At 40.1% G+C, this 27,365-nt stretch overlaps 4 protein-coding genes across 6 annotated transcripts; 2 read left to right on the top strand and 2 right to left on the bottom strand.

Moving 5' to 3' along the window:
* The first annotated feature begins 7,791 nt into the window (after window positions 1-7,791).
* On the top strand, window positions 7,792-13,053 carry LOC146973379 (tumor necrosis factor receptor superfamily member 6-like). 2 transcript variants are annotated; one of them, XM_085799002.1, is made up of 9 exons: window positions 7,792-7,915; window positions 8,776-8,912; window positions 9,605-9,739; window positions 10,309-10,426; window positions 10,604-10,674; window positions 10,783-10,881; window positions 11,081-11,133; window positions 12,118-12,136; window positions 12,264-13,053. In XM_085799002.1, exons 1-9 carry the CDS (start codon window positions 7,854-7,856, stop codon window positions 12,533-12,535), a joined length of 966 nt encoding a protein of 321 aa, XP_085655128.1. In that variant the 5' UTR covers window positions 7,792-7,853; the 3' UTR covers window positions 12,536-13,053. The 2 variants fall into 2 exon arrangements, with proteins under 2 accessions (XP_085655128.1, XP_085655129.1); XM_085799003.1 differs by having other exon boundaries at window positions 7,850-7,909.
* A 1,482-nt stretch (window positions 13,054-14,535) lies between these two features.
* Window positions 14,536-15,403, bottom strand: LOC146973378 (cholesterol 25-hydroxylase-like protein). Its single transcript, XM_085799001.1, has one exon. It carries the CDS (start codon window positions 15,401-15,403, stop codon window positions 14,588-14,590), a length of 816 nt encoding a protein of 271 aa, XP_085655127.1. The 3' UTR covers window positions 14,536-14,587.
* Window positions 15,404-20,130: 4,727 nt separating this feature from the next.
* itprip (inositol 1,4,5-trisphosphate receptor interacting protein) lies at window positions 20,131-24,923 on the top strand. 2 transcript variants are annotated; one of them, XM_085799868.1, is made up of 2 exons: window positions 20,131-20,265; window positions 22,272-24,923. In XM_085799868.1, exon 2 carries the CDS (start codon window positions 22,344-22,346, stop codon window positions 23,955-23,957), a length of 1,614 nt encoding a protein of 537 aa, XP_085655994.1. In that variant the 5' UTR covers window positions 20,131-20,265; window positions 22,272-22,343; the 3' UTR covers window positions 23,958-24,923. The 2 variants fall into 2 exon arrangements, with proteins under 2 accessions (XP_085655994.1, XP_085655995.1); XM_085799869.1 differs by having other exon boundaries at window positions 20,150-20,280; window positions 22,281-24,103.
* Window positions 24,605-27,313, bottom strand: LOC146973376 (glutathione S-transferase omega-1-like). The gene is made up of 7 exons (XM_085799870.1): window positions 27,168-27,313; window positions 26,143-26,251; window positions 25,806-26,028; window positions 25,619-25,720; window positions 25,324-25,430; window positions 24,927-25,113; window positions 24,605-24,834 (listed from the first exon to the last, which is right to left on the bottom strand). The coding sequence occupies exons 1-6, from the start codon at window positions 27,193-27,195 to the stop codon at window positions 24,963-24,965; spliced, it is 720 nt and encodes a 239-aa protein (XP_085655996.1). The 5' UTR covers window positions 27,196-27,313; the 3' UTR covers window positions 24,605-24,834; window positions 24,927-24,962.
* Window positions 27,314-27,365: the final 52 nt, after the last annotated feature.

The following is a 27,365-nucleotide window of genomic DNA, read 5'->3' as shown; positions in this document are numbered from 1 at the left end:
ACGGTACGGTGAAACTAGCCTCTGTGTCTGTGCTTTCCATGTCATGACTGGGTGGCGCAGATGTCAACACAACATTTCTGTGTCACAATAAACCCAATATCACGTTCTTTCGAGATGGTTTTAACCATCGCAGAGACTTCCATCAGAGAGCAAATGACAAAAGTGCTGAGGTTTCATGTCTGTTCACTTCCTCTGTGATTTCTAGTGTGTGTGTGTGTGTGTGTGTGTGTGCACGACTGTATATGTGCAGCAGAGGGAGAGAGAAAGAGAAAGAATGCCTATCTGTACCACCACCACAAATAAGTGAGTGTGATTCATCACTTCCTTCCTATTAAGCATGAATAGTGCAAGACCAGAGGGTTTGGTTTACACCCTCAGTTCAGGGTTCAGTACAGTTCAGGACGCCAGGCTCTCCACCCCTTTGCAGGCATGCAAGTGAGTACGGTACTACAGTATATGCACACTACAGCATGTGTATTTGTAAGCACACAACTTCCTCTTAGTTGATATAATGTGCATTTAGTAAATCGTACGCCAACCTTTTCCATAATTCATGCGTTTCTGGGATGAGTGTGAAGCTTCTGCGACTGTACGTGTATATACTGTGTGTGTGTGTCTATGTGTGTGCGTGCGTGCAGTATGTGCAGTGTGTGTAAGAGCGAGGGGCCTCCAAAAAAGCTCCGCTCTCGACCTCTGGTGCCATCTGCCAGTGACAGGGCAGAAATGCAAATCAGATGCAGTCAGATAATACACCGCGCTCGCTCCCTCCATTAGAGCAGCCTACAGAAATAAACTAGGTCAGACAGACCAGCAGCCAGCTGTGTGTGTGTGTGTGTGCGTGTAATAAGGCACATGCGCCTCTCTTTGTGTGAGGAGACAGCTATACGTGTGTGTGCGTGTGTGTGAGTGTGCGTGGGGGATGGGTTCCGAGTTAGCATCGAGGGTTCATAACATCCTTACTTGTGATGCTGCACACTGAACAGTCACAAGTAACATATAGACAAACAGCAGCTCATCTCGTCAGCACTCCTTCAAAGATTTCAGACTGAGAAAGCACTTCTAGGCGGTGTGATAGGGCAAAAGGAGCTGGGTGACAAATAAAGGCTCTTATCTGAGGCTGAAATTAGACCACAGCCAGAGCGCAACTGATAGGGAGCGTATTAAACTCTCGAAAACGAACCACCCGGGAGGGTGATGCAACGCAGAGGCAACGCTGGCGTAATGCAGACAGATGCGTCCTCCTCTCTCATATCCCTGCGACGCCTCTGAATTATGAATGAGGCCCCGTGCACCTCTTCAATGCAAAAGCCTCCTTCTCTTCGTGCTCACAATATACTGTTTGTTTTCGTTAATGCCATGTATTCAAACGCAGCCTCCCGTCGTCACTGTTGGTTGTGCTAAAGATCTTAAATAATGGTACACAGAGTATTCGAGAGGGGTTTTTCAAATCCCCTTTGTCTGAGGATAGTCGAACTGTGCACGAAGCAGATGGCTTATAGGTGCTGATCAAAGACAATTAGATTGCTTGGTATTGCAAGCTGAACAGATTTATGCTTTACAGGTATACAGCAACTTTTTTTTTGGCAAATACTGTATTTAACCTACTAGTTTACAGCCTCCTTCATTTATCTCCTCACTGGTGCTGCTGCATGTTGTGTAAATTTGTTTTCTTTCTCAAATTCATGCTGCACAAAAAAAACAAAAAAACAGGCACTTGCGAACCTGAGCTTATTTGCCTTAAAGACTTTGCATGTCTCTGTGCTTTCACAAACACACAGTGTAACCTATCTAATAGCTTTTAAATAGGAAATGGTAGGAAAAATACATCTAAACTCCAAACAGATGTGACAGGTAACAAGTTTCTTTTTTACTCATTCTATGTGATAAACATGGAGCAATATGAGCTGAATAATAAATGACTGCATGCCTTTTCAGAATCATTTCAAACGTGGGCCTTCTATTTATAGCCGCTCAAACATTTCCTTCTCCAGCTAACTTTCTCTGTTTTCTTTCTCAACTGATTTCAGGCACAGATTGTAAATTTGCTCACAAGGGAGGGTCAATGATTCTCATTTCCTGCAGTTTGGTCCTCTTTAACCAAATAACTCTCCACTCCCTGAATTCTCTGAAGTCCCTCTGAGATATCTGCAGCCGCTTGTGTGTCTGTAGGTTTCCATGTAGGAATCCGCAGCGTGCGCTCGCACCAGCTCATAATGGACATTTGTGCAGCGTGGTGTGTGTATGTAGGCATTTGAGCGTGATGCATAAAGTTAGAAGAAAAGGTGACATGAGATGAAAAGGTTGATATATTCCAGGCTGGTGGGTGGGAGGTGATATAGCTTTGTGTGTTCATGCAGTGTGAGTTGTGTGTGTTCATGTGCGTTTTCTGTGTGGGTGAATGAAGAAAAGTTTCATGTGAAATGTTGCACGGTTCTCAGAGAGGTGGATTTACATGAAGCACTTTTTTGCAGACATGTATGGCTTTGTGATGTGGTGATTTTCACTAGTTTTGAACTACTGTGTTAAGTTAAAAAAAAAGAAAGAAGTCTCTATCTTGTTACTGTCTGACATTTTCTTTCAATTCTAATCCAGATGCAAAATGTGTAAACACTCTCTCTGTTAATAAAAGAACAAAGTGGAGGGACTGTGCAGCCTTGGCAGAGTTACGTGCTCGCTGAAAGTCAAATTATGTGTGGATCACAGCTACAGTTTATGCAAGGTTTAGAGACTACCAGGACCAGAGACATAAAATACACTCACATAGAGTCTAAAAGAGAGTGGACCCATGACTCAGGAAAGAGGGAGGGGTTGTCCTTGAGGACAGAGTGGGAGAACGTCCTTTGATATAATGGTTTAATCAAAGGACAAATGAGTGGAGTGGACCCACTGTAAGGACGGAGAGGACAGGTAAAGGACAGGACGGGCAGGACTGGAATCAGTTTGGCCTGGCCTATAGGCTCAGCTCTGCCTTTCCCTGCTGCCGCTCTTTTAAGTCCCTAACCGGATTTTTTCCAATACCAATAGTCCCAATAAATCCATCTCCATGGGATATTCAACCGGCATTATTCTTGTCTGTCCTCCGCGCTGGAGAAAAGCGCTGGGCACAGTTTGGAACAAGACATCCAATCTGCACTTCTCTCCATTGTCTTGCCCACCAGACAGACAGCCCAGTGAATGAACGCTCACGGCCAAATCCCCCCTTCCATGTGCAGGCGCGGACTCCTTTGCCCACAGATACACTCGTCTCTAATTAGGCAGGCTGCTGGACGTGTTGCGGGGGGGAAATCTCTCTGCACAGACATATCGTCTAGTGGCAGCTTTACAGATTTAACGCCTTTTCATCTGCATGTGTGTAAGCTGCTGCAGAGGGAGAGAAAGAAAGACAGGGAAGTACTGCAGTTGTTTTTGACTTGATTTAGTGATGAACATGATCATTTTCCTTTAATGTATGGCACAAAACAGCCCTCAAAGAACTGTCACAAAGTGTACGTGTGTGTGTGTGTGTGTGTGTGTGTGTGTGTGTGTGTGTGTGTGTGTGTGTGCCCTGCAACATGTTGCACAGCCTTGCACAGCCCGGCTGTTCATGCAGTCACACAGTGTACAGTCTGCTTCAGATCTACAGAACTTGCTGAGCTTTCCCCTGAGACCTGCGTCATCGGTACAGAGGTTATTTCCTGTAGTTGAAGAGCAGCATGACTCTCTTCCTGTTCTGTGTGTGAAGAAGCATCAGGTTTGCCCCACCCCACCCCACCCCCCCGCCACCACACCACACCACACCACCACCCCCAGTTCCACTTTCTACTATACTGGACACAGTTTACAAGGCAGATGAGCAGTTAGTAGTGTTTATTTTTGCCTCTCACCATTTATCAATGTAATAAAAATGTGCAAAATGTAAAAAAGAAAAAATGTTGCCGGCTGCATGACTGTCAACCACGACCGTGCTGTCTGAGTCTCATCTTCCTGCTTCTTTTACAAAGGTGAATGTTTCGAATATTCACTTCAAGACAGAAGAAGTGAAAACTGTCGCGGTTGTTATATTTAAATGTCAAAGTCGAAGCAGTATAGCTACTCTGAATTGAAAGCGCAAAGCCAATCCCTTTGGAAATATAGTTTTCATGTTCACTCTCCGTGCATTCATGGATTATGATTACTACCTGTAGGCCTAAAAGCTTTGGCTCTGTAGGAGATGTGCTACAGTTCAAGTTAAAGACGAAGCTCAACCTCAAGGAAGTATAAATGTGAAATAGGGAGCAGTCTTCCACAACATGCATGAAATTTTAAATTAACGAATGCATAGTGTACTTCGGTGGGGTGGGGGTGGGGGGGGTAACATTTCTGGAATTATTTGTTGCTCTGCTTGTTATTTTGAGTTTTGAGTTAACGCTGTTGTGACCCAATTTCCTAAAAAAAGACAGTGCATCGTGACTATAGTTAACTAATCTATGAAACGCAGAGCATTAATGAACTTCAGCGTACAGACAACCACTGAAGTCTCCTCTCTCTCTCTTTCTTTCTGCGGCTTCTTTTTACCCAAAGGGAAGAGCTCTTACCTGCCGCTTCCCCCCGACTCATCTCCTCTCCTCCCTCTTCTTCTGTGTCCCCGGGGAGGCTCTGCAACATGGTCCCTTCCAGCAGCTTCCTCCTAACAACAAAAAAACATTGTCTTATTTTACTTTATTTTTCTTTCCCTCCATCTCAGTGGAGCTATTACTCTGCTTTATTCTGCATATGACCTGGGGGTGATGGGGAGGCGGAACACATTGGCCATGGATGATAATGTCTTTCCACGGAGCTGAAATCTACATGCTGCACTTCTTCTGGTGGTGGGGTTTTCAGCTATTTGGTTTTTTTTCCATACAGCAGAATTAAGAAGGGTGTTTCTCATTGTGGCCTATTGGTAGCAGTTTTATATGCTATTATTACATTAAGCTTTAGAGAATGAGGCACCAAAATACATGTGGTTGTGGCAAGACAACCGCGTTCAACCCATCCACTTATTCACCCTTAAAGCGAGCAGCAGAGGGAGACAATCATCACTTATTTGACCTACATTTGACCTGTATGGTGTCCTTATAGGAGAATGTGTTCTCTTTCAAAATTTACTAACCGATTTGGTAAAGAGTTTTTCATGTGGTTTACCAGCAAAATAATAAAAGAAAATTGTTTTATCTCTGATCTGGCACTTGGTGCAGTTTTTTTTCAGATTAATACAGATTAAAAGTCTGTAGCCACATCAGCAGCTCTGTGCCGCTATGACGAGGAACAGTGATGCCTTGAGGTAAACGCTGCTGTCAACCTGCTCACGGCTAAGGTGCTGCTGATGTTAAACAAGTGTAATGTTGACCCTTTTTATCATCTTAGTTTAGCCTCTTAGCAGGGTAATAAGAATAAAACACAACATAAACCTGAGTCTGAAATGTCATTATAGTTTTGCATATATGGTGTTTGCTCATATACATAAAAAAAAGTAGAAACTCGACCCCGTCAAGGGCAAAATATGAAAAGCAATCACCAAAGTGATGACAATTCATTCTGGGGTGGGAAACAGAATTTCTGCATCAAATTTAAAAGACCAGTGCTCACTGGGTAGAGCAGGCGCCCCATACGCGGAGGCTAATAGTCCTCGCCGCAGCAGCCCTGGTTCGATTTCCACCGGCGGCTGCCCTTTGCTGCATGTCATTCCCCCTCTCTCTGTCTCCCCATTTCCTGTCTCTCTACAGCTGCCCTATCAAATAAAACCCAAAAAAAAAAAACTTAAAAAGAAAAAAGACCAGAGTGTAGGATTTAGTAGCACCCAGCTGTGCAGATTGCATCCCTCTTCAAACATGGAGGAGACTATGGTGGCCTTGAGGTAGCTTAAAAATATCAAGGGCCTGCTCTAGATCCAGTATTTGGTAAATGTCTGTTCTGGTAGTACAGTAGTTATGAGGGGGCCAAAGAAATCACAGTGGTTTTAAGGTTTAGGTTTGTACACTCAGGAAAACATGATTATGAATATTATATTCTTTTTCTGCCAGTAGATCCTGTTTAGTCACACACACACACACACACACACACACACACACACACTGGTTATTTCATTGAAATCAATCCAGAAGTTGTGGAAAGATTTCATTCGTTAACTTTGCGGTGGTGCCAGAGGACTTGTCAAGGAATCACCAAATTCATTAGCCTTCATTCTGGTGTATGTGTGTGTGATCACTTTGCTCTATAAGTGGGCCACATGAACAGGCAGCAGACTGGTACAAATCCGACACTGGGACTCACTGGGACTACAAAGGACTGAAATTTAATACACTTGCAAAAACAACCAAATCCCATAGGAGTTCTCCTTCAAGTTAAGTTTTTATTCCCCAGCCAAGCACTTTTTTCCCTCACTTTTGTTCAAAGATAAATTTGCTGTTAACTACACTTGGCAGAGATCAAACAAATATGATGTTTTTTGTGGGGTGGGGGTGAGGCCTTAATTTCTTAAGTTAGTGGCACAGACAGAAAGGATTTCCTGCTACAGGGATGACTTGTATTAGCACATTAAGAGCTTCATTAATTCTCTGCACAATAACTTTGGAAATCAAAGACACAATTTGAAATTATATTCAAGTGACATTATGTAAGTACACAGAACTTTGTTCACTGCAGATTGCATCAGGAAGGCACCTAGTGGTGTATTGTTTTTTGTTTAGGTTTTTTTTCTTTCTTTTCTTGCTTACCTCTATCATCCTCCTTCTGTATACATTTGGCCAGTTTCCTGTTCAGGCACAGAAAAAGACAGATATGAGTCAGCAACTGCAAACTACCCATTTTAAACTTCACTTGCACAACATACTGTACAGCTTTATATAACCAAAAAAGGCACGGGTAATGATAACACAACTAAGTCAAGGTCATTATTCAATAGGAAGGCGTCACAAGCATAATTAATCCAGGTATGTCTAAGAATAGTTGGCACTGTTTCGTAATTTGTTTGTTATCACGTTTGTCTTGTAGCAGTCTGACAATCAAGGTATACTGTTATGTTACTGCCATGGTATGCAGGTTGTTATAAGTAACACATTGCTGATTGTGATGATTGCTTTAAAACAAAGGTTTGACCACATGTGGAAGACTACACAAGGAAAATTAATATCTTATTATACTGATGGATCCCCAGCAGCAGCAGCAGCAGCAGCAGCACAACCCTCCATATTCCCTGCAGCTATCACACCAAAGAGCAATAACACCTCCTAGTGGCAGTTTCTAGATATAAACATGTATTTTTTTTTAAATGTTATGAGAAAAATCCTCCCACTTGCATTTAATTTACCACCCGAAAAGAGAATATGTGATTGTCTATTCTCAGGGTATTTTGTGACCTTTATGATTCATCAAAATAATAAAATCTACAGATCACACATTATAATGAGGTAGGGTGTGTGTTTTAACAACTGTGAGTTATCTTACATTCCTCAATTAATACTTTACACGTGTTGTGTTGTGTTGTGTTGTGTTGTGTTGTGTTGTGTTGTGTTGTGTGTTACATACTGTTGAGGTTGAATTTTTGGCATAACCAAAATGTAATCAGAGTTACAGAAAGGAAAATAGTACATCACCTGAAAAGTATTAACTTTTGAACTGTTTATTTTTATACTGAATTGAATAATAGATCTCGAAGGAAATTCTAGCTTTTCTATTTGTATCTGTATTTTATATCTGTATTACAGGTTATGCGTGTGTGCGTGCATGCGTGTGTGTTTGTTGGTAACAAAACCGAAAGTAAGAATGAAACACCCAGTGCAGTAGGTAGGTACCCGCCTTGGTGGAGAAAAGTCGCAGTTGGACGCAGTCGTGCAGCAGCACAGTATCTACTGTACATGATGGCACTCAAGTTCAGTGTGGTTTTCCTCACCTTGGCTGTGATCGTCGTAATGTCACAGTAAGTAAAGTTTACCACACATTTTAGAGATGGCTGCGACGTGTTGCGTCAAATTTGCTCCCACGTTTGTTTGTTTGTTTTTAACTCGTTGACTTGTTAGCAAAGAGTTTGTTGTTTAATTTGTATAATTTAAGACACGTCAGACTGGTCCAGAGAGGGGGACAAGTCAACTTAAGTATCAGGACATGTGCGTAAAATGTGACCTTTGGGGAAACCGACGAGGGGCTTACGAAGATATTAGCAATGAGTTCACATGTAAATTTCCTTAATAACAGCAAGTTTACGGAAGTGCCCCGGGGTGCGGCGGCTCTTTCACGGCTGTTTGAGTTGTATGCTGAAGAAAGCCGACAAGTCAAAGCCAGTCTTATGAAAAGCTTTCTTTAGAAAAATAGAGCCGGCGAACACTTTTCTACTTGGGTTCAACCACACCTCGTCGACAACAGTGGTTTCGATTGTATCGTCGCGAAACGGGTTTACTGTCGCCTCCTGCGGCCTATGCGTTGTATCACCCGCAACATGCGCTCTTCTTACCATCCAGTTATGGACACGGCGCGTCCTGGTGGTCCTCCGTCCGCTGGGGGCAGTGATGAGCCCGACGGCGCTGCTGTTAGTTTATTCCATAGGTTTATTCTCGTGATTTTAATTTATATTCATTGGATGGCCGTTCAGTAAAAACGTGTCATATGTCTATGATTATTAGCGATGAGGATAACTGGTTGCAAATGTGCGTCTGGTCATTTGCCCCACGTCCGTTAGCGTAACCTCTTAACTGGGGATCCACGGGGCTTTTCACCCTGGGGCTGCCCCACGAACACAGGACCCACACTGAGTTTCACTTTCTGTGTTTGTTTTCTCATAAGGGTGGATGCTTCCCAAACTAAAAGGAATGTGAGTCGACATACAGGAAAACGACTTCGTATCCCGAGGCAGAGTAGTAGGTGTCCGGATGGTGAATACCCACATGATGAAGGGAGAGTCTGTTGTTTCTGTCCTGCAGGTAAGTGACGTCACATGAGAGCACGAGCGGTAAACACACCTGACAAGTATAACTTCTGTCTATAAGGGATAAGGAATGTCTTAGCACTATAATGATGGCCATGCACTTATGATGAGCTCACAATGGAGCACTGTTTTATTTTTTGAAATCCCTTAATCATATTAATAGTTTATTATGATGTCTGTATGTTTTTTAGTTGCCACGAGTAGTTGCTAAACTGCTTTTTGTTGTTTTTTTATTATAACAATGGCAAATAAAGTCTATCTATCTATCTATCTATCTATCTATCTATCTATCTTTCAGGGTCTATAAGCTGCCTACCAGACATCATCTATAGATACAAGACTTTTGAGATATCTTTGTCTGAAGTGTCTGACAGAAATGTGCGATACCTATCTGTAATCGGTGTCTATATATTTGCCCTTAATATATATTATATTATGGACGTTAATGCCAGCTTTTGTCTCATTGCCCAATCCCACAAAATGTTAAGCTGCTGCACAACTGTAATATTAAAGAAGGTATTGTTAAATATGTGCTTATCAGTCCAAATCAGAGAAGTTGTCAAAATTCTAACTTCATGAAATGTTTGCATGTGGTGTCTGTGTGGGTTTGCATAGGCTACTGTTTTGTCATCCAACTGATGAAAATGTCTTCTTTTGTCTCTGGCTCATGTGTCTTCTATAATATAGGCTTCAAGCTGCTGAGTCACTGCAAAAATGATCCAAATGATGGAAAGTGCGAGGCCTGTGGTAGTGGGACGTTCAGCCCTCTCCCTAATAGTCTGATGGAATGTGAACTGTGCAGGTCCTGTGATCATCTCAATGGTATAAACACAACTGGACATCACCCTATCTTTTCTTACTGTGACAGAAGTATGAAGAAGCCAAGCAAAGCATTTTGGATATTTACAAATATGTAAACTCCACATAACTAGGTTTAAATTATGAAATAATCCCTGTGGTTCTTAAGTAGTGATTCTGACATATTGCATTTTTACTTCTTTCAGTGTAAAATTTTGACAAAAAAACATCACAATTTCATAAACCTATATGATTATAATTTGCATGCATACTTTTCAGTGCTGTCACAGCCTCATGTTAACTTTACATAAAGAAGTTTCATCACAAGAAAAGCAGAGCAGGGAAAATGTAATTCTTATTCATTTCTGACATGTTCTAAATAGCAGAATTAAGGGACTGGTCAAGAAAATATGGATCCGATTAAATAATCATTAGTTTTAGCCCTAATATCAATCAGTACCAGGTATTACAAAATCATAAAGAGCACTGTTTGAGTTCATTCGAATTCAGCAGTCAGAGTAAATAATAAAAATAAAAAAACTTTGAAAATTTGATCTCCCTCTAATTTGAGTTCTGTGCTTCTATTCTTTCAGCTAATCTAGAGGTGGCTGAACCGTGTAACAGTGTCCAGGACACTAAATGTCGATGTAAAAAGGATCACTATTGCAGCAGTGTCACAGACATCTGCAGACTCTGTCAGCCATGTCAACAGTAAGTTCTACTTCTTAAGATATCATCTGTAAGTTTTAAAATGTATGTAGCCTATGGCTTCTTTCAATCAATGTCTTGTCTGTATTTTGCTGAAACTGCTTTTCTGTTAGAGAAGCAAATATTCAGCATTCTGTCATGAGTCACCCTCACTCATATTTGATTTTCTTTTGGTTTAAGGTGTGGTGCCGAGGGAATCAAAGTACACTGTACCTCCACAAATAACACAATCTGCAATGACAAGACCAAGGGTATGCTTCAGTTTAGCATTACCACATTTGATTAAAATCATAATTTCTACATTTTCTTATTAAAAAGTTTGTTTGAAATAATGTTATTTTTTTCTGTTCCGGATTCAGGGTCAAATTCTGGGGCGATAGCTGCCATAATTCTTTCAATTTTAGTGATACTTGCTGTTGTTGTAATAGGTGTAGTAGTGTACCTAAAGAGAAAATCAAGTGAGTATGTCTGATACACATACAGTATGATGTGACCAATAGAGGGCACTAGAACATTATGTACTCTGCAGTGCAATAGCAAACTCAAGCAACAATATTGAATGTTCAATTCAAATCCAACTCGAGTTCGAGTCTGTGTGAGCTTCTTTATAAAAAGTTTGCATGTCTTCTTTTTTCTTTTCATCATTTGTCTCATCAGACAGAAGATCCCAGCCCTCAAGTGGAAACGACGAACCAGCTACTAATAACCAAGTGAGTATGATCTTGTAGTTCACTTCTAACTCTGAGCAGCTTTAAGATGTGTAGTCTGTCCTGGTTTTCCTAGTTTATATAAACTGAGATACATACATGTACATGTATGATAAACACTTTTGTGTCCCTCCTCCATTTTTTGCAAGCTGCCCCTAACTAAAGAATATACAGGTTAGTTGTCCCTTAGTTTTTTAGTGTGCTTCCTGTGTCGCTATTGCTGTGGTGCAACTTGCAGTATTTGTAAAGCTTCTTTAACCCTCCTGAGTCCCTGGACATTTAAAAAAAATATATATATTTTTTGCATAACTTTAACTGTGGTGATGCAAATGGCATGAAATTGGCTAGGTTCTTTATTTTGAGGTGACTATTAAGCTTTCATATGCCTTTAAACTAAATAGAGCTACCTCTGTCCCTTCAGCATTTTTTTGTGCCATTGACCCCTATTCAAAATGCTGTTTTTGAATACCATTCCAATTTTTTTTTTTTTTCATTCCCCGGGGTTGAAATCCTCTCAGAATTTCATGTTTTACTGTTTCCATAGTTTTTACATGCACATGCACCTGCACAGAGGGCCATAATACTTGTACATGCATTCTTCAAGTAATAAAAACAAAAGGATTGCAGGATTTCAAAGGCGTCACCACTAAAAAAAGCCTGAGAAAGTCTGGCTTAATTTACACAGGTACAGTTGTTGGTACACACATCAATGCATTTCAGACTTCTATTGCTAAAACTGGTATTTAAGGGGTTAAAATTTCAGAAAATTCATGAATATTTGTTATGTATAGTGAAGACTGATGTTAATAATGGCATTCATAACAAACACAATTGGAAAAAATATATACATAATATTTCTATGGCAATATTTAAAAGAGAATTTTTTTTGTGTCTAAGTGACCCAGGTGGGGCACAAAATGAAGGGACCCTCAAGGGTTAAGCAGTGTTATTGAAAATACTGACATAGTTCTCCTTTTTTCTTGTCAGGAGTTGCCACTTCTCCATGGTAAGAAACAATCCAGAACATTTTTTAATTCATTTAGGCAACAGTAAAACTGTAATTGATATGTGTGATATGTGTTGTGTTTTCTGGTGTTAATCTATTTTTTTCTCTGTCTTTTTGACAGAGAAAAACATCGAACCTTGCGTGCCTGATATTGCAGAAGTGCTGGGTTGGGCAGATATGCAGGAAATAGCATTGCGTAGTGGGATAACACCAGCTAATATTGAGGCTTGTAAACATGACAGCCCAGGTGATAGTAGACAGCAGACACTCAAACTATTAATGATGTGGGTGGAGCGAAATGGCTCAAGCAGCTCTGGAAAATTGCTCCAAGAGCTAAAAGACACCAACAAGAGGAACAAAGAAGAGAAGGTGAGAGACATATTAAGTGGTCCACAATGAGCAATATTTGAATATGTGCAGTGCTGAGCAAAAATACTTTTTTGTAAAGGCATACCTGTTAAGATGTTTACATGATAGGATTGAGCTGTAAAAATGCTGAAATACTGATTTAATTGAATTTAAATGTTTATTGTGAGTCGTATATGTCTTTAAATTTTGTAAAGTGCAATTTAAGGTTAGTTAGTTAGTTAAGTTTGTTTTTTTTCTACTATGATGTGAAACAGTGTTACAAAGCCATGGCACTGAGTATCATTATGACTGCATCTCCATTTGTTACCTCTGCCAAGAACTTTATTCTGATTATGAAGCCAATGGCATCTGTGCTACTGTATATGTATTGTGATCAGAGCTTAACTATGGGATGTGATAGCTGACCACACGTAGCCTTCCTCCGTTGTCATCAATCTCATCAGGAGAATAGGTGTGAAAAGCCTTGTGATGTCATACTTTACCTGTTGTGATTTTGAAAGTTATTTAAGAAATAATTTCTGTGTGTGTGTACAAAATAAAACTGAACACTGGTCCATCTGCCTCTTCTTAACTGTACAAACTGCCTAGGGACAAAGGATGGAAATTAGCTGATGCTATAAGTGTCCATTGATATGTACTGTCCCCTGATTTTTTATAATCAAAATAAATATTCATTCATTCATTCATAGTCGTTTTTGTGAAATACTGATCTAGTATAAGACTGGACTAACATTACATCAGGAGTGAAGCAACCAATGAAAGAGAGGAAGACTATCAACTTTCACTGTTACAGAAATCCTAGTTTCACTTCATAAGACTTATTTAGATGTGTCTGGCAGATTATGTATGTAAATAAATCCTGACAGTTTGGCATTTTAGGTGGAAAAAAATGTTAAAAAATGAATTAAATTGGTCGATTAATTTTCTGTTCATTTTACCAGAGTGGGTGGTCGTTTCCCAGTTGTATAATCATGATGTAATTACCACCGTTGCCACATGAAATTTCCCTTTTATTTATAGTTGCCCAGTTCCAGTTCCACATTATGTAAAGATGAGAGGTAGCTGGGTCAAGAAATTGAGAAATGGTTTCTAAAAAAGCTTGAGACTTATCATTTGATTCCGCTTGCTCATCTGCCAACTTCCATTTCTTTTTATTTCTGGAATGTCACATTTGAGTCAATTTGTAGAAGACATCAGTTAATACATTGTCATCAACACATCACCATTTGTGAAGCAACTCAATCTGTTTGGTCAATTCAGATTCAAATTCAGTTTCATATTCATTTTATAGCCTATTGCTTGTAAGAGAAAAAAAGGAAAAGAAAACCAGATTTATTTATCGGGGGGGGGGGTTGAAACATCTAAACTAACGGTAATGTTTAATCCATAGTTATGCAGACTGATGTTATGAATAATGATGATAGTCATTTTTGTTTTATTATTATTTAAGAAATGAGAGAAATTAGGCATAGAAGATGAACTAGTGCAAACCATATGGTGGGAAATCTGAATTTGAATTACTTGATTAAGATATAGGCTACTGTATAACATAGCACCTCTAATGGAAAAAATATTTGCCTGAGGTGACAAATTGTTAAATAACTGAGTGCAGCAATGGTCAACTAACAACATTCAGAGTTGCTTTGAAAGTAAGGACACCACTAAAAACAAATGTCTGAGACCTATTAAATCTGGTCTGTGTATTCATAAAGGCCACAGATACAGGACTGAAGGATTTGATATTCAAAGGATTATTGTTTAATGTGTATTTAGTATTATTTTAACAAATCCAGTAAACTGGAAGATAGTTACAAAAAACATAAATGTCACTACATCATATCATTATATAATATTCTGTAGCAAAGGTACAATTAGAGCAAACAGAGATTACTACCATGATCATTCCATCAAGCAATACCGTACTTTGATACTTTACCATGAATAGCACTCTTTTGGATTATGACTTCAACAATATCGGGAATTCATCTTATACATACTTGTAGATGTTTAGTTTGAAACAAAGTTAAAACAAAGTTAAATCAAAGTCTGTTTTCATCCGTCTTGAAGACGCTGAAACAATAATCACTTCCAGATAACAGTCTCTGTGTTACTGGACTTCTTCTGTGTGTGCAGTGTACCAAAAAGTCTGTCCCAGTGCGTGAAGTACGGCGCATAGTTCACTTTGAATTTGAGGTGATGGAGATCGTGATGCTGAGAGCCTCCAAAAAGGCCAAAGGGCACCAGTTTGTGCACAGACCAGGGAAATTCATAGCCTGAGTGAGCCTCCACTGACAGATAGATATTAGTGATGAAGAAAAGCATTTCTGTGAGCGGATGGCAGTGTAAGAGCGCAGGGCTCAGCGTGGCAAAGAAACTGAGAGTCAGCATCTCCCACACACCTGTGTCCTCTGTGGTCAAGGAGAAGGTGGCCGTGTAGGCGTGGTGCTCCTTATGGAAGAAATAGTAGAGCTGGTGCACTTTGTGATGCAGCCGGTGCCAAAAAAAGTACTGTGTGTCAAACAGGAGGAGGCAAGCCAGTACATCCTTAACAACAACCAGCCCTGCAGGTGCCACAGGTGGACTAACCACTGGCCTCCAGTACCAGTGCACCACAGAAAGAGGGAAAATGAAACAGACATGGTTGCGAAAAATCTTGCACAAGCACTTCCACACTGCTGCCCAGGTCACTTTGCTTTGAGGCTGAATCTTGAAGCGGCGTACCAGTGCCAGTCTAGAGCAGAGCAGGTCCAGACAAACATAAGGAAAGCAGCAGCCCATATAAACCGTGAAAGAGAACAAAACCGGGAAAAACGGTGATGTGAGGAGGCTCCGCTGCTCTCTTATCCAGTCCCAGGGTGTCTGCAGAAAGAGTCTCTCTGCGCTCTCCGAGGATGCCATTGCTGCACTGTCAAAAAGAGGATGTGCTCCTACTTTATAAAGGATGAAATCCTCATAGAAAAAAAGTCTGGCGCAAAATCAACTCCCACAGAGTTGGTTTCAACACCTTTTTCCGGATTTCTAAAGCTCCAAGATCTCCAGAGCGAAATTAACACTTTCAAATCTGTGACGTTTATAACCCTAGTAATGAAAACTTTTTAGTGTGTAATTGTGTATCTGTTTATTTTTTTCACATTCACATTTTGTTTTGTGCTTTTTGTCTCATACAGTAGAGAGATACATCTTGTGCATGTTCTCACGTAACATGGTCTGCTGCCCATTTTTGACAAATGTTGCACACTGTAATCTATCTCAAAGATATAAATAGGAGTGGAGTGTGTCGTATGAAGTGAATTCACTGTATCATTGTGAACCATCTTTGCCAAATATAAAACCCTTAGAGGACAGCTGATCTCAACATCTCTCTTTCAGATCTCATAAAACATTAGGCTATATAACACTAGGGGATATATAATACTAATAATAATAACTCTGTATTCTGATGGTGTATATTCAATCTATGTACAGTGAATAATGTTCAAATGAGGTAATTGACAAATATAGTATTTGTTTTTATTATGTCACTCCTACAGTCATCTATCCAGTTTAATCAAAAATGTTGTGCATTAAAACCTAATGTTTATACTTTCAGCTGGAACATTGTATGAGCTTTGACTATCAGACTGACAGCTTTAGAAATATCATTTCAGAGACTTTTACTATACACCTTCAAGTTGAAACATTGATGACCATCAAAATTTTGAATCACTTGCACGTTGAATTTGATCGTCAACCAAAAGTAAATCACTGGCACATTTCTTCCATTGCACCGTGAACAAGTCCAGCATTATAATCTATACCATCTAGTTCAACAAAAAGTAGTTGAGAAAAAAAATCTAATTTCTTTATAGAAAATGGAATGAAATTAATCAAAAACGTTTGCTGGTGTCAAGTTTTAAATAACTTGCTAAAAAAAATGTCATTGTTTTATCTAGAATGAGAGAGGATGGGGGGGGAAATATATTTATTATTTGAAGTAGCAGCAGTAATAAGTTCCAGATTTTTCTTCTTGTAATAATGTCAACAAGCAACAGGGGGGAAATGGGAAGTAAATTTCATTCTGAAAGACGATCAAATCCTCAAAAACACATCCTGTTGCATTTTCTGTTCTCCAACTCTGGTGATCAAGTTACCTGTTTGGCTTTGGCTTTGTTTGTCTTACTATGCATAAGAAGGTGAAGTTGTGATCCACCTTAAGAATGAACTAATCAAACTAACACTATAGGAAATACTTTCAACTTTCAAGAAAATTCAACAACTTAATCCAAACTTACCAGTGCTCTTGTCCTGGGATGGTGGAGAGGATATCAACACTTGTTGTCTGCGTCATTAACAAACTTCTGAGGGTGTTGAAAAGTCTCGCTCAACTTCTGGTAGAGGTGAACAGATATGGCCTCCAGCAAGTGTCCCATCAAGCTCCTTTTCAACATGTCCGTCCTTTAGAAATTTGGACATCCTGAAGAAGTCAATGAAGATATTTCAAATAGCCCAGCTTGCAGCATCATAGAAGTGATCCTAAAATGAAAAAATTGTATTTGTCACACTCAGCTCACGAGAATCTCAGAATTCAAATACCAATGTCTTGTACACAGCTTCCTGTCACAGCATGCATGTCACACACATGAAGAGTGAGCAATAATAATGACTGCTGCATAGCTTTTGAAAGTATATCCCAAGAAACACAATCTATTCACAGTTGTAATAAAAAATTGTTGGATTACATCAATGCTCCATTGCTGTTTTCCCTTTCACCTATAGCATCCACCTGAGGTTAACAGTGAACTTTTGAACCACCTACTTAACGTAACCTGAATTTGTATGAGATGTCCATGCAGTTTTACGGTTTTAGGGTTCATTCATAATCATGAGAGCTACCAGCATGTTAAACGTTAGTACTCTCGTTTTTCAGTCCAAGCTGCTGTTTATGCCAAAAAATTTGAAGAGGTTTCCAGCCAGACAGTGAAGTCCTGTTGACACAAACAATTGAACAACTGTCTCCATAGTCATAGTGTGACATGGTCTTTATGATTAAAGATGTATAGAACAAACAGTTAAACTTTACTTATCACATCTTTGAACTCCCGCCACAACTCATTTCGGCTGGCTAACTAGCTTACAGAGCTAGCCGACCTAAACTAGCATACTGTTAGTTAGCGTCTCCTGGATAAATGTGTTCAGAGCAGAACAGCTTAGTACTGTTTAATTGTACACATTACAAGCCACAACATCATTTTACAGTTGTAAGTTTAGTTTAATTGCACTAACCCTTCAGAAGTGCATCAGAGGACGGAGGGCAGAGCTGACTTGACTTTTTGGCCAAACAAGTGAAGTGCGTGAATGGGCGGAGCTTCAATACATCACAACACTGACAGGTTGTGGTGCAGCCCAAGTCGCTAATTGGCACCATAGACTTGGCACTTTCATAAAAACAACCTGGACCTAATAATTGTTCAAGTTTGTGAAATGACCCATATCAGTGCTTGGTAAGTTTTCAGGCTATTTTGATTGGAAATTAGCAAATAACATCTTTAAATTTCAACACTATGACTGTGTAATATCCCTTATTACACAGGATTATACCAGGATTATACAACACTGCCAAACACATTAAAATTTAGGCTATTTTTTAAACGGTGCTGTACTGACCACGTAGGTCAACTGATTTATGCCTACTATGGTCAAACTAGTGATTGTTGATGGCCTTTATAACCCAAACACCAAAAGTAGGGGTAATAAATTTTGCCCAGTCTGTGCCTGTGTGCTTTGTCCTGTCTTTACTTGAGCATAAAGCGCCACCTTGAGGAATGCAACATGTATCTTCTCACACAAAAAAAACTGGTTGCAAAAAAATTATTTCCAAAGATGGCTGAGAATGTCACACCTGGCCCACATAAAGACCCATGTCTAGCAGGGAAATCCATACTCTCTGTTTACACTATGTAGCATCTACAGTTGACTTAAAGCTGTAAATTATCATCATCCATACACACTCTCATGCATCCATCATTGAGTTTGTCTCTCTCAACAAGCCAACTTTTTGTTTTTGTATTTATCTCCCAGTCTTAAAGGGATAGTTCAACATTTTGGCAAATTGGCCCATTGCCATAATTGCTATAGTCATAGCAGTAGGTTCATTACCTTTAATTGTCGGTGTAAGCTATTTTCAGTACGGCGGAGCGCAGCAGCTGGCTGCTCAGCTATGGAGGCTAACGGAATTTCTTGGTTTCCCTCATTAAACTCATCAAATACAAAATCCCAAAACTCCACAGCGCTTTTGTAGACAAGTTGTGAGCTGCACAACCACCACGCTATAAGATAATGACGGAACGATACGAAACGGAGCCGTTTTCGAGGTAAATTCATACAAAACCGCTGATGCGCGTTGCGTTCAGGGACAGTTTTTCAGCAAGCAGTCTCCGTATTTACCCTGTATTTACCTCGAAAACGGCTCCGTTTCGTATCGTTCCGTCATTATCTCATAGCGTGGTGGTTGTGCAGGTCACAACTTGTCTACAAAAGCGCTGTGGAGTTTTGGGATGTTGAATTTGATGAGTTTAATGAGGGAAACCAAGAAATTCCGTTAGCCTCCATAGCGTAGCTCTGAGCAGCCTGCTGCTGCGCTCCGCCGTACTGAAAATAGCTTACACCTACAATTAAAGGTAACGAACCTACTGCTATGACTATAGCGATTATGGCAATGGGCCAATTTGCCAAAATGTTGAACTATCCCTTTAATCAACAAAGGTTTATTGACTTAATTAGCCTAAGTAAAAAAAATAAAAATAAAAGAAAGATGAAAATATGTAAAAATAATAATAATAATAATAATAAATAAAAATAAATAAATAAATAAATCAGTGGAAAAGAAATGTATGCATTATTTTAAATGCCACCATTTCAGCTTGAATTATACACAAGAGAAAAATAATGTCTACATCAAGTAGGCTATATTTCTCTCATTGAAGAAGGTCTTAATGGTGTTTGCAGTAGCTACACTCGATGAAATACACGCACAATAACACACACTTGAACTTACAACTTGATTACTCTTAATTTACCCTGAAACCAAGTCTTAAATTTCAGAGCCATTTCATGTTGTAAGGAAAATGTCAAAATGTCTTCACTTCATCAAACTGGAAGGTCAAGTGCACACAGTCTGTAGCACTTTTTTGTTTCCTTTTTTGGAGGCCTCAGGAGGCTCGAGGTCAAACATTTGTTGTTGGGCCCCCTGTTCTGGCAAGACACAATGTGCATGTTGGGTAATCAATATGCTGCAAGTTTAGATTTCTGTATTTAAACCTGCAGACTAGCTGTGATATAGTGGGTTTAAGTGTGAAATTGTAAGTCAAAACCAGTGTCTAGGATGAATTTCTGCAAATAATATACTAAAAAGATTTCTCATAAGATCAGAAGCCCTTTTTCTTTGGCCTTTACATTGAAAAAATATATATTTGAAAAACATTTCAATCGTACACATTATAGGCTACGTGATGATGTGCATTCATCATGAAAGTGCAGCTCTGCCCCACGTGCAGCCTAAAAGTAAAGTCCCTATTTTGGTCGCGCGCAGGAAGCTGGCATGGGCGGGCCCCGTCGTTATGGGTGGAGCTAGCACTCAGGAAATGTGTAAGTCCAAAAAAAGGGATTAAGGCTGTTCCCTCGCTGTTCACACGAGTTTAATGATGTGACTGCTTCCACCGGAGAGCCCGCCACACGAAGTAGGCCTACATCATCATGAGTTCAACCCAGAGAATGATACAAAGGTAGGTTTATCAACTCTGTATTAATAGCCTACATGTCTCAATTAACTTGTAGATCGATGAAAAGCGACTCCATGCTGCTAAACATGCAATTATGTTGCCCCACTCATGCAACTACCGCTGCTTACATTTCCAGCAACACTTTAAAGTTGTTCATTTTTGTGTGTGTGCTTTAAGTCTTAATAACTACAGATTCATGTAAGGCACCGTTCGTTTGTTAGACAGCAGTCCGTGAAGTGACTCATGAGTCTGGTATAGTGTTTCCGTGATGAGTAGCCTGGGTCGCTATTTTGTTGCTAAGTAAACTGGGGAGGAGGAGGCTGAGCAGTCACCGCTGGCACTGTGTCCAAACTCACTGCATCACTTTACAACTCCACGGCCCTGTCACATTCACTGTCTCGTCATTTGCTCCGTTTTTCCAAACATTATGAGCTACATGGGTGCAGTCAGTCAACATGGATGGAAAAGCCTTTTACTTTACATGCCATCTTGTAGCTACCTCAATTCATTTTAAATACTAGGCTATATGAGTTCTTCCTCTTCCACTTCAACCAACATATAGTTTTAGAGGAAATGCTTGACATCTGACAGCTCAGCTGTACGTCACAGCTGTTTCACGGAATATAAGCAATTAGACTTTAAAATATATGCTGCAACTTATGATTATTTCCATTTAACAAGTAATCTATCACTTATTTTGTCGTCATATAGGCTAGTCGTTTTGGTGATTAAACAAAGGGAAAAAAAAGTATGTTTAAAGAAGATGTTTTCAGATTGCTTGTTTTATTCAGTAGTATTCCTGAACCCAGTGATATTCAGTTTACTGTCTTATATGACTAACAAAGCATCACATCATGTTGCACCGACCATTAACCAGGGTAGCTTAGGCCTTAACAGTAAATTCTGTGAATGCTTTTTTGAGCATTCACAGTGCATGTTTTATGACTTTTATTGCCATACATTATTTCTTTGTAACAGGAAGTTAACAGTCTTGCTGTAACGAGATCTTATCTGCAACTAAAATCAATTTTTTTTTTTTTTGGGGGGGGGGGGGGGTGAAGTTGAATGTAGCCACCATCATCTGAAACAATCAGATCTAAAAATCAGATCTAAAATAACCACAAAATAAACTATAACACAGGCTTCTTGGCTCAATGTTTGTTTGGATGGACTGAGCCATGTAAGCGTTGGAAAGGTGCCCAGTGAGTATAAGTCATGGGAAGTTTCCCTGCCCTCATGGTGCGTTACTGCTCTGCAATTACTGCCGACATTTTAAAGCTCAAGCCTGTCTGAGAACACTTAATAATCTCATGATGTTACAGTGAGACCATGATGCATGTGTACTTCCTCTTTCTTGTGTGCTGTCACAGGATGTCACACTTAGACATATCAATACCTTTATTTGGAAGTTCATAATGACATCAGTTTGTCATTCAGCCGGTTAGCAACAGGTTAGTTTAAAAGTGTGCTTTCATTGGTGCCCAAGGCTTGAGCAAGACACTTGTGTAATTTCCTCTTGTGTACAGTATATTGCTTTACTTCTCAGTTATCTGATGACGTCCAGGAAAGAAAATGTCAGTTTTTTTATTTATTTTTTTACACATTGTTTCACTTAGAATCTGACTTTAATTGTGCACAGACTTTTTCTGACATTTTCCAGAATTAAAAGCTCCATTCATCTTGTTTCAGATGAAAATGTAAACAGGATGTAAATGCTAACGGTGACAATGTTGGTAACAGAATAGGGTTATCAGAGAAGGGCGATGCTCTGCTAAAGGGCGCAATCTTCCTTCCTCCCATGTTGCACAGTCTGATACTGGGTGAGTGCGTCACTCAGCGCACTGCCTCTATATTTAGAGGCACAATCTGTTCCTCCTCCTGATGGGTGGAGTGCTCTACAAAATTAATTTGTTGTGATTTCTATGTGCTTTATCCAGTATACCAATGCTCATTTTTATCTTAAATCCATTTGACTTTCACTTAAACCACCTTTTATATCTTTGTTCCAGGATCTGAACTGCTTCTGCTGCTTCCGGATGTCTGCAAATTGCCCAAACATCGATGTAAGGAACTAGCTGAAGATGCAGGGAGCCATTGCACGTGTGTGTGTGGTGGTGGCCGCTGCCATACTTAACCATCCCTTGCTCTTTCCTCAAGAGAACACCACACTACCTGAACAGGATGAAGAGCTCATCGCTCGGATGCGGGAGCACGAGGAAAGGCTGGAAATGGAGAAGGCCAAGCTGGAGAGAGAACTTTCACAGCTGGACTCGAACCCTGAAGAAACCGCCTCAGAGGGAGGTTACAGCTGGTACTTCTGGAGCACTCTGTCCTTCATCATATTCTTCACCATCGAGATGTTCAGAGTGGATCTTGCCGACACAGAACTCCGGCCAGCTGAGGATGAAGACATATTTTCAGACAGTGGATCCGTCACCCCCAAGACAATGGTTCTAGATAAAAATATCCTGAGCAACTTCTGCGACAAGTGTACCTACACTTCATCCCATGAAAACTGGAGGGTGAGGGAGTTTGTTGAAGGCTTTGCTGACGATTTACTGGAATCACTCAGGAGTATGTGTGACCGGGAGGCAGACATGGAAGTTGGGGACTTTATCGGTATCGGAAGCATGTTCGAGTCTTGGAAGGTGTGCAAGCCTCTCATGTGCGACCTTATGGTGCCGTTCTCGCCTCCAGATCCAAACTTCTTCCAGTTCCACCTGTGGTGCAGCCCCAACAGCGACATCCCTCCAGACATGCAGGGCTGTGGCAAGATCAAGGTGACCAGGTTTGGAGAGGGTGAGGACGGCTGTCTGTGTGGCTCCGCTAACATGGGAGAGGACATGCTTTGTCTGTTGCATAGCAGGAATGAAGCCATCAAAGTGGACCACAGTCTTGATGAACTGCTGTGCTCCAAGAACACACCTTTCCTGGCCAAAGATCAAGTCATGAAGTGGTTTCAGATCTCCGTAACCAAAGCGTGGGGACGCATCTCTCACAAATACGACTTTGAGGTCACGTTTCGCAACTTGGATGCTGCCGGTGCTCTGAAGATCCGATTCCGCTCAGGGAAAGTCATCGTACTGAACATCATACCGGTGGTTCAGCTGGACGATACAGATGCTTATTTTGTCTCGCACTTCCCGTCAGATTGTGACAGCTCTCCAGACCCACACTGGCCCCTCTCTTTTGCCGTCTATGAGAGGAATTTGCTGAAACATTTCACTAAACGCCTACCACAACATTCCTGTCATTTACACTGCCTTCAGGTCATTACTTTCCTGCACAGAAAGCAGACAGGGCTCACAGGAAAGAGCGCCCTCACGAACTACCACTTTAAGACTGCTCTGTTGCACTTGTTGCTGAGTAAACGGCCCTCTGTCTGGGGCATTCACAGTATGGAGCACAGGCTTCGGGATGTGCTTGGCTTCCTGCAGAGGAGCCTGCAGGAGAAGAGACTTCATCATGTTCTGATTGGAAACAGGAAAGTGCCAGAAGAAGTCCATGTGCCTAAAATAATTCGCAAAGCAGAGCCCATCAATCTGTTCAGGTCTCTGGTGCTGCAGACACAACTTTACACTGCAACAGTTCGGCATTTTCAGGAGATGCTGAGAAATGCACCTGTGCTTCTACAAGAGTACACGCCACATTTATCAAATGGAGGTTTACACCGCAGCCGAGATGAACAGTTGTGAGCACTCGTCATGTGCAGTCTCACAATTATTTTCACATGCAGAACTAGCAGATCTACAAATATCAGCCAGTCGGTGTTACTAAAGTTACTGAAGTTGAAGTTACTAATAGGAGATGCAAATAAAACTGTTGTTCCAGTCGTGGCTGACATCTGAACATGCAGACGTTTTGCTCTAGTTGCTTTCATTTTATTGCACACTTAATAAGGTGTTTGACCATTTTCCTAAAGGATATGCCCTAATTTTGTATTGCGCTCATATATTCTGTTTGTCAACAGATGGTCCTGTGTGTTAAAATGAAGTAGCAAAGTAGTGTACTGTAATTAAAAAAAAGTAATCACATGCAGGATAATAATCTTATACATATCTCTATTTTAACAGACTTACCTCTCATATTACATCAATCTTACCAGGATTATTCTAACAAACATAGCAGTGTTTTTCTTTTCATTCCTACTGTTGCAAATCGAATGGCAGCTATTAAGTTTACTATTGTCCAAGGTAAAATATTCATTTTTTTTATTTTTCATTAAAAGGCAAAACTTCACTTTGCCTGTTACGTTTCCATGGAAAACCCTTCAGCTCTGTAGCCTTGCAGGAAAATGTTTTTGTTTGCCTTTGTAAGACAGACAGGAAATTTTAGATTTAGGTCAGAGTCATTATACCCACAGTTTATTGGAAAAAGTGCCACACTTTGAAATTGATCATTGAAAACATTTTGAGCTATACAATTACCTCTATGTACCATATTCCCATTATAATGATTAGATGTTTGCTATTCATAACAAAAAAAAGTTTTTCTTCAAATTGTTCCCTGAAATATGAACTCACCATTATTACAATGTTTGGAAAACACATGAATCAACAATAGCCATAACCATGATGTAAATTAGCTGTCAGCTAACTCTGGTACAATTACTTTAATTGTGCGCTGTCCCTGTAAAAAAAAAAAAGAAAAGAAAAGAAAAACCACAAACATGGACGGTTTAAGGTTCTGCTCAGCATTTTCTACAGGCCATAGTCGTAGTTTGGTTTTCCCTCAACGTAGGTCTTGTAAAAGCCCTTGTAGGTGTCCACACTGTGCCTGGTGGCTTTGACAGCCGGGTCTTCTGACATGCTCTCTGTCCACATCTTCAGATCAGGTGTGTTGTCAAGGCAGCTGAAGAGACAAAGGGAATGAAAACATTCACCCAAGGCAAAAATCTTACATATCAGATGTCATGAAGGAGAGATGAGAAGGATGACTTGACCATCTCTTGCTTTTGTACTGTATTTGTACCTCTTGCTCCACTCTAAGGTTACCGTGTTTTCAAATGCTTCCATAAATAAAATATTTATTTTTCCAATGTCTCAAGAGATTATTACTTACTGTTTCAGGTCATAGGCCTCCAGCCTCTCAAAAAATGGCCACATCATGTAGTCAATCATGCTGATGGAATTGCCACCGAAGAACTTTTTCTTCTTGTTCACCAAGTCCTGAAAAATAAACATTAACCAGTGTCAGAAAAGATTCTGCTAAGGTACAGACATGACACATGGATAATCTCACTTAAGTCATTATCTTTGACCATTTATAAAAATTCAAAAGGCTACTACAATTGTACTCACTCATTGGTTTCTATTGAAAGTGTACCGACACAGGAGTACTCAACTTCACAACCTACCTCATTTAATTTGACAAACTTCTCTTTCAGTTCAGCCTCAAGTCCTGACACATCTTCGCCATTATTCCTCCCTGCTGAAATCTTGTAAAAGTATGGCACGACCTGTAGAGAGTAGTGGCAGTAATAAGATGTGTGTGTGTGTGTGTGTGTGTGTCAGTAACACAAAATTTGATTTGATAAAATATACCTTGGAGAAATGCTCCAGCATCATCTTCTGCTGAGCTTTAGCATAAGGAGAGGAAGGAAACAGCTTCTTCTCAGTGTAAACTTCGTCCAAGTATTCGCAGGTGATGGAAGACTCGTATATCACCTCACCAGCAGGTGTTTCCAGAGTTGGGACAAGACCAAGGGGATTCTTCTCAAGGTACCAGTCAGGTTTATCTTTCAGGTTGATGTTGATGGTGTCGTGTCTAAGGGAGGGACAAAAACAGGTTCTCCATATCAGTTGCAGGCACAAAGCACAGGAATGTGAAGGATTAGTCATGCTATGCTTTTAAATAAAGTATAAAGAAATGTTTCTTTACGTGATTCCTTTGGCATTCAGCACCAGTCTGGTTCTCTGGGCAAAGGGGCAGAATCTCATACTGTAAATCCTGATGTGGCCTTTGGGGACCGGACCAGGTGCAGCACTTCCTAAAATAAGAAAGAAAATGCAATTTTCATAACAATCTGGGAGAGATCATACTGATTTATGTGTTTAACTATTAAGACCTGAAAGTAAACATTAACCATGTAAACCTAAATAGCTCTTTTTAAAAACGTACATACTGTACCGTATACACATATAAAATGGGTTACTATCAAAATTTAATGACATTTCAGCAACTAGACAATCTTGAACTTGGTGGTTGTAAAGTAGACCCATGTATACTCTAATATACTATATACTCTTAGTAAAAGGCAATGAAGTGAATTAAGGCTGGAACAGAAAACTAGAAAGCTGGCTTCATTTTGGGTATTGACAGTTTTCCAATAGAAACAGCAGTGGTGGGAAGGGCATCTTTTTGATTGTTAACTGAGATTAAGAGATTACATAATGCCAACTGACAATGACTTTGCAAAAAAAAAAAAGAAAATCACACCGGTCATAATGCACACTCACAATGACATTGCAAAAAAGAAAAAGAAAAACACACCGGTGCAGTTCCCTACAAAAACATTTGGCAACATGTCCGTTTCGTCTTTCTGTAGCTTTAATGTACTGTGCATTCAGTGGGAAATGAAGTGAACTTGAGACACAGACATCTACTGTAACAAGCACACAGCTGTACCTATGTAACTACATTAAAGTCCCGGTAGGAATCAATAAAGCTGATTATAACGTTTTCACCAAATAAAAAAAAAAGTCACATATTTGAATGCGAGTTTACAAAAGGTATAAAGACAATAACTATGATCTGATCTCCCGCACGTATAACAATAAGCGGTGCATGAGGCAGATGTAACTTATGGCTCTTTGATCAAATTAAATTACCTCGTGACTGTCAAGCAAAAAGCTACTTCAACCTCGCTGTGTTTAGCAGAATACAGTAGTTACTGTATGTCTTACCTTTGGCGAAACACTTTTCAGTAGACATGTTTGCACTTCAGGTGGTGGTGGATGAGGTTAGTGTGGAAAAAACAGAAAAAGTCCTGGTATGGCTACGAAAGCAGAAAGTCTTAAAACGACAGAAGAGCAAGCAAATTGTCCAACAGCAGTGCCGTGCAACCTATGGCAGAATTTTTTTATTTGCAATTTACTTCCTGT

Source organism: Trachurus japonicus, chromosome 15 (genome assembly GCF_045865225.1).
Source record: "Trachurus japonicus isolate A0001 chromosome 15, Traja_1.0".
NCBI lineage: Eukaryota > Metazoa > Chordata > Actinopteri > Carangiformes > Carangidae > Trachurus > Trachurus japonicus.
The sequence above is the reverse complement of the archived record's forward strand: the minus strand, read 5'-3'. Positions and strand labels throughout refer to the sequence as shown.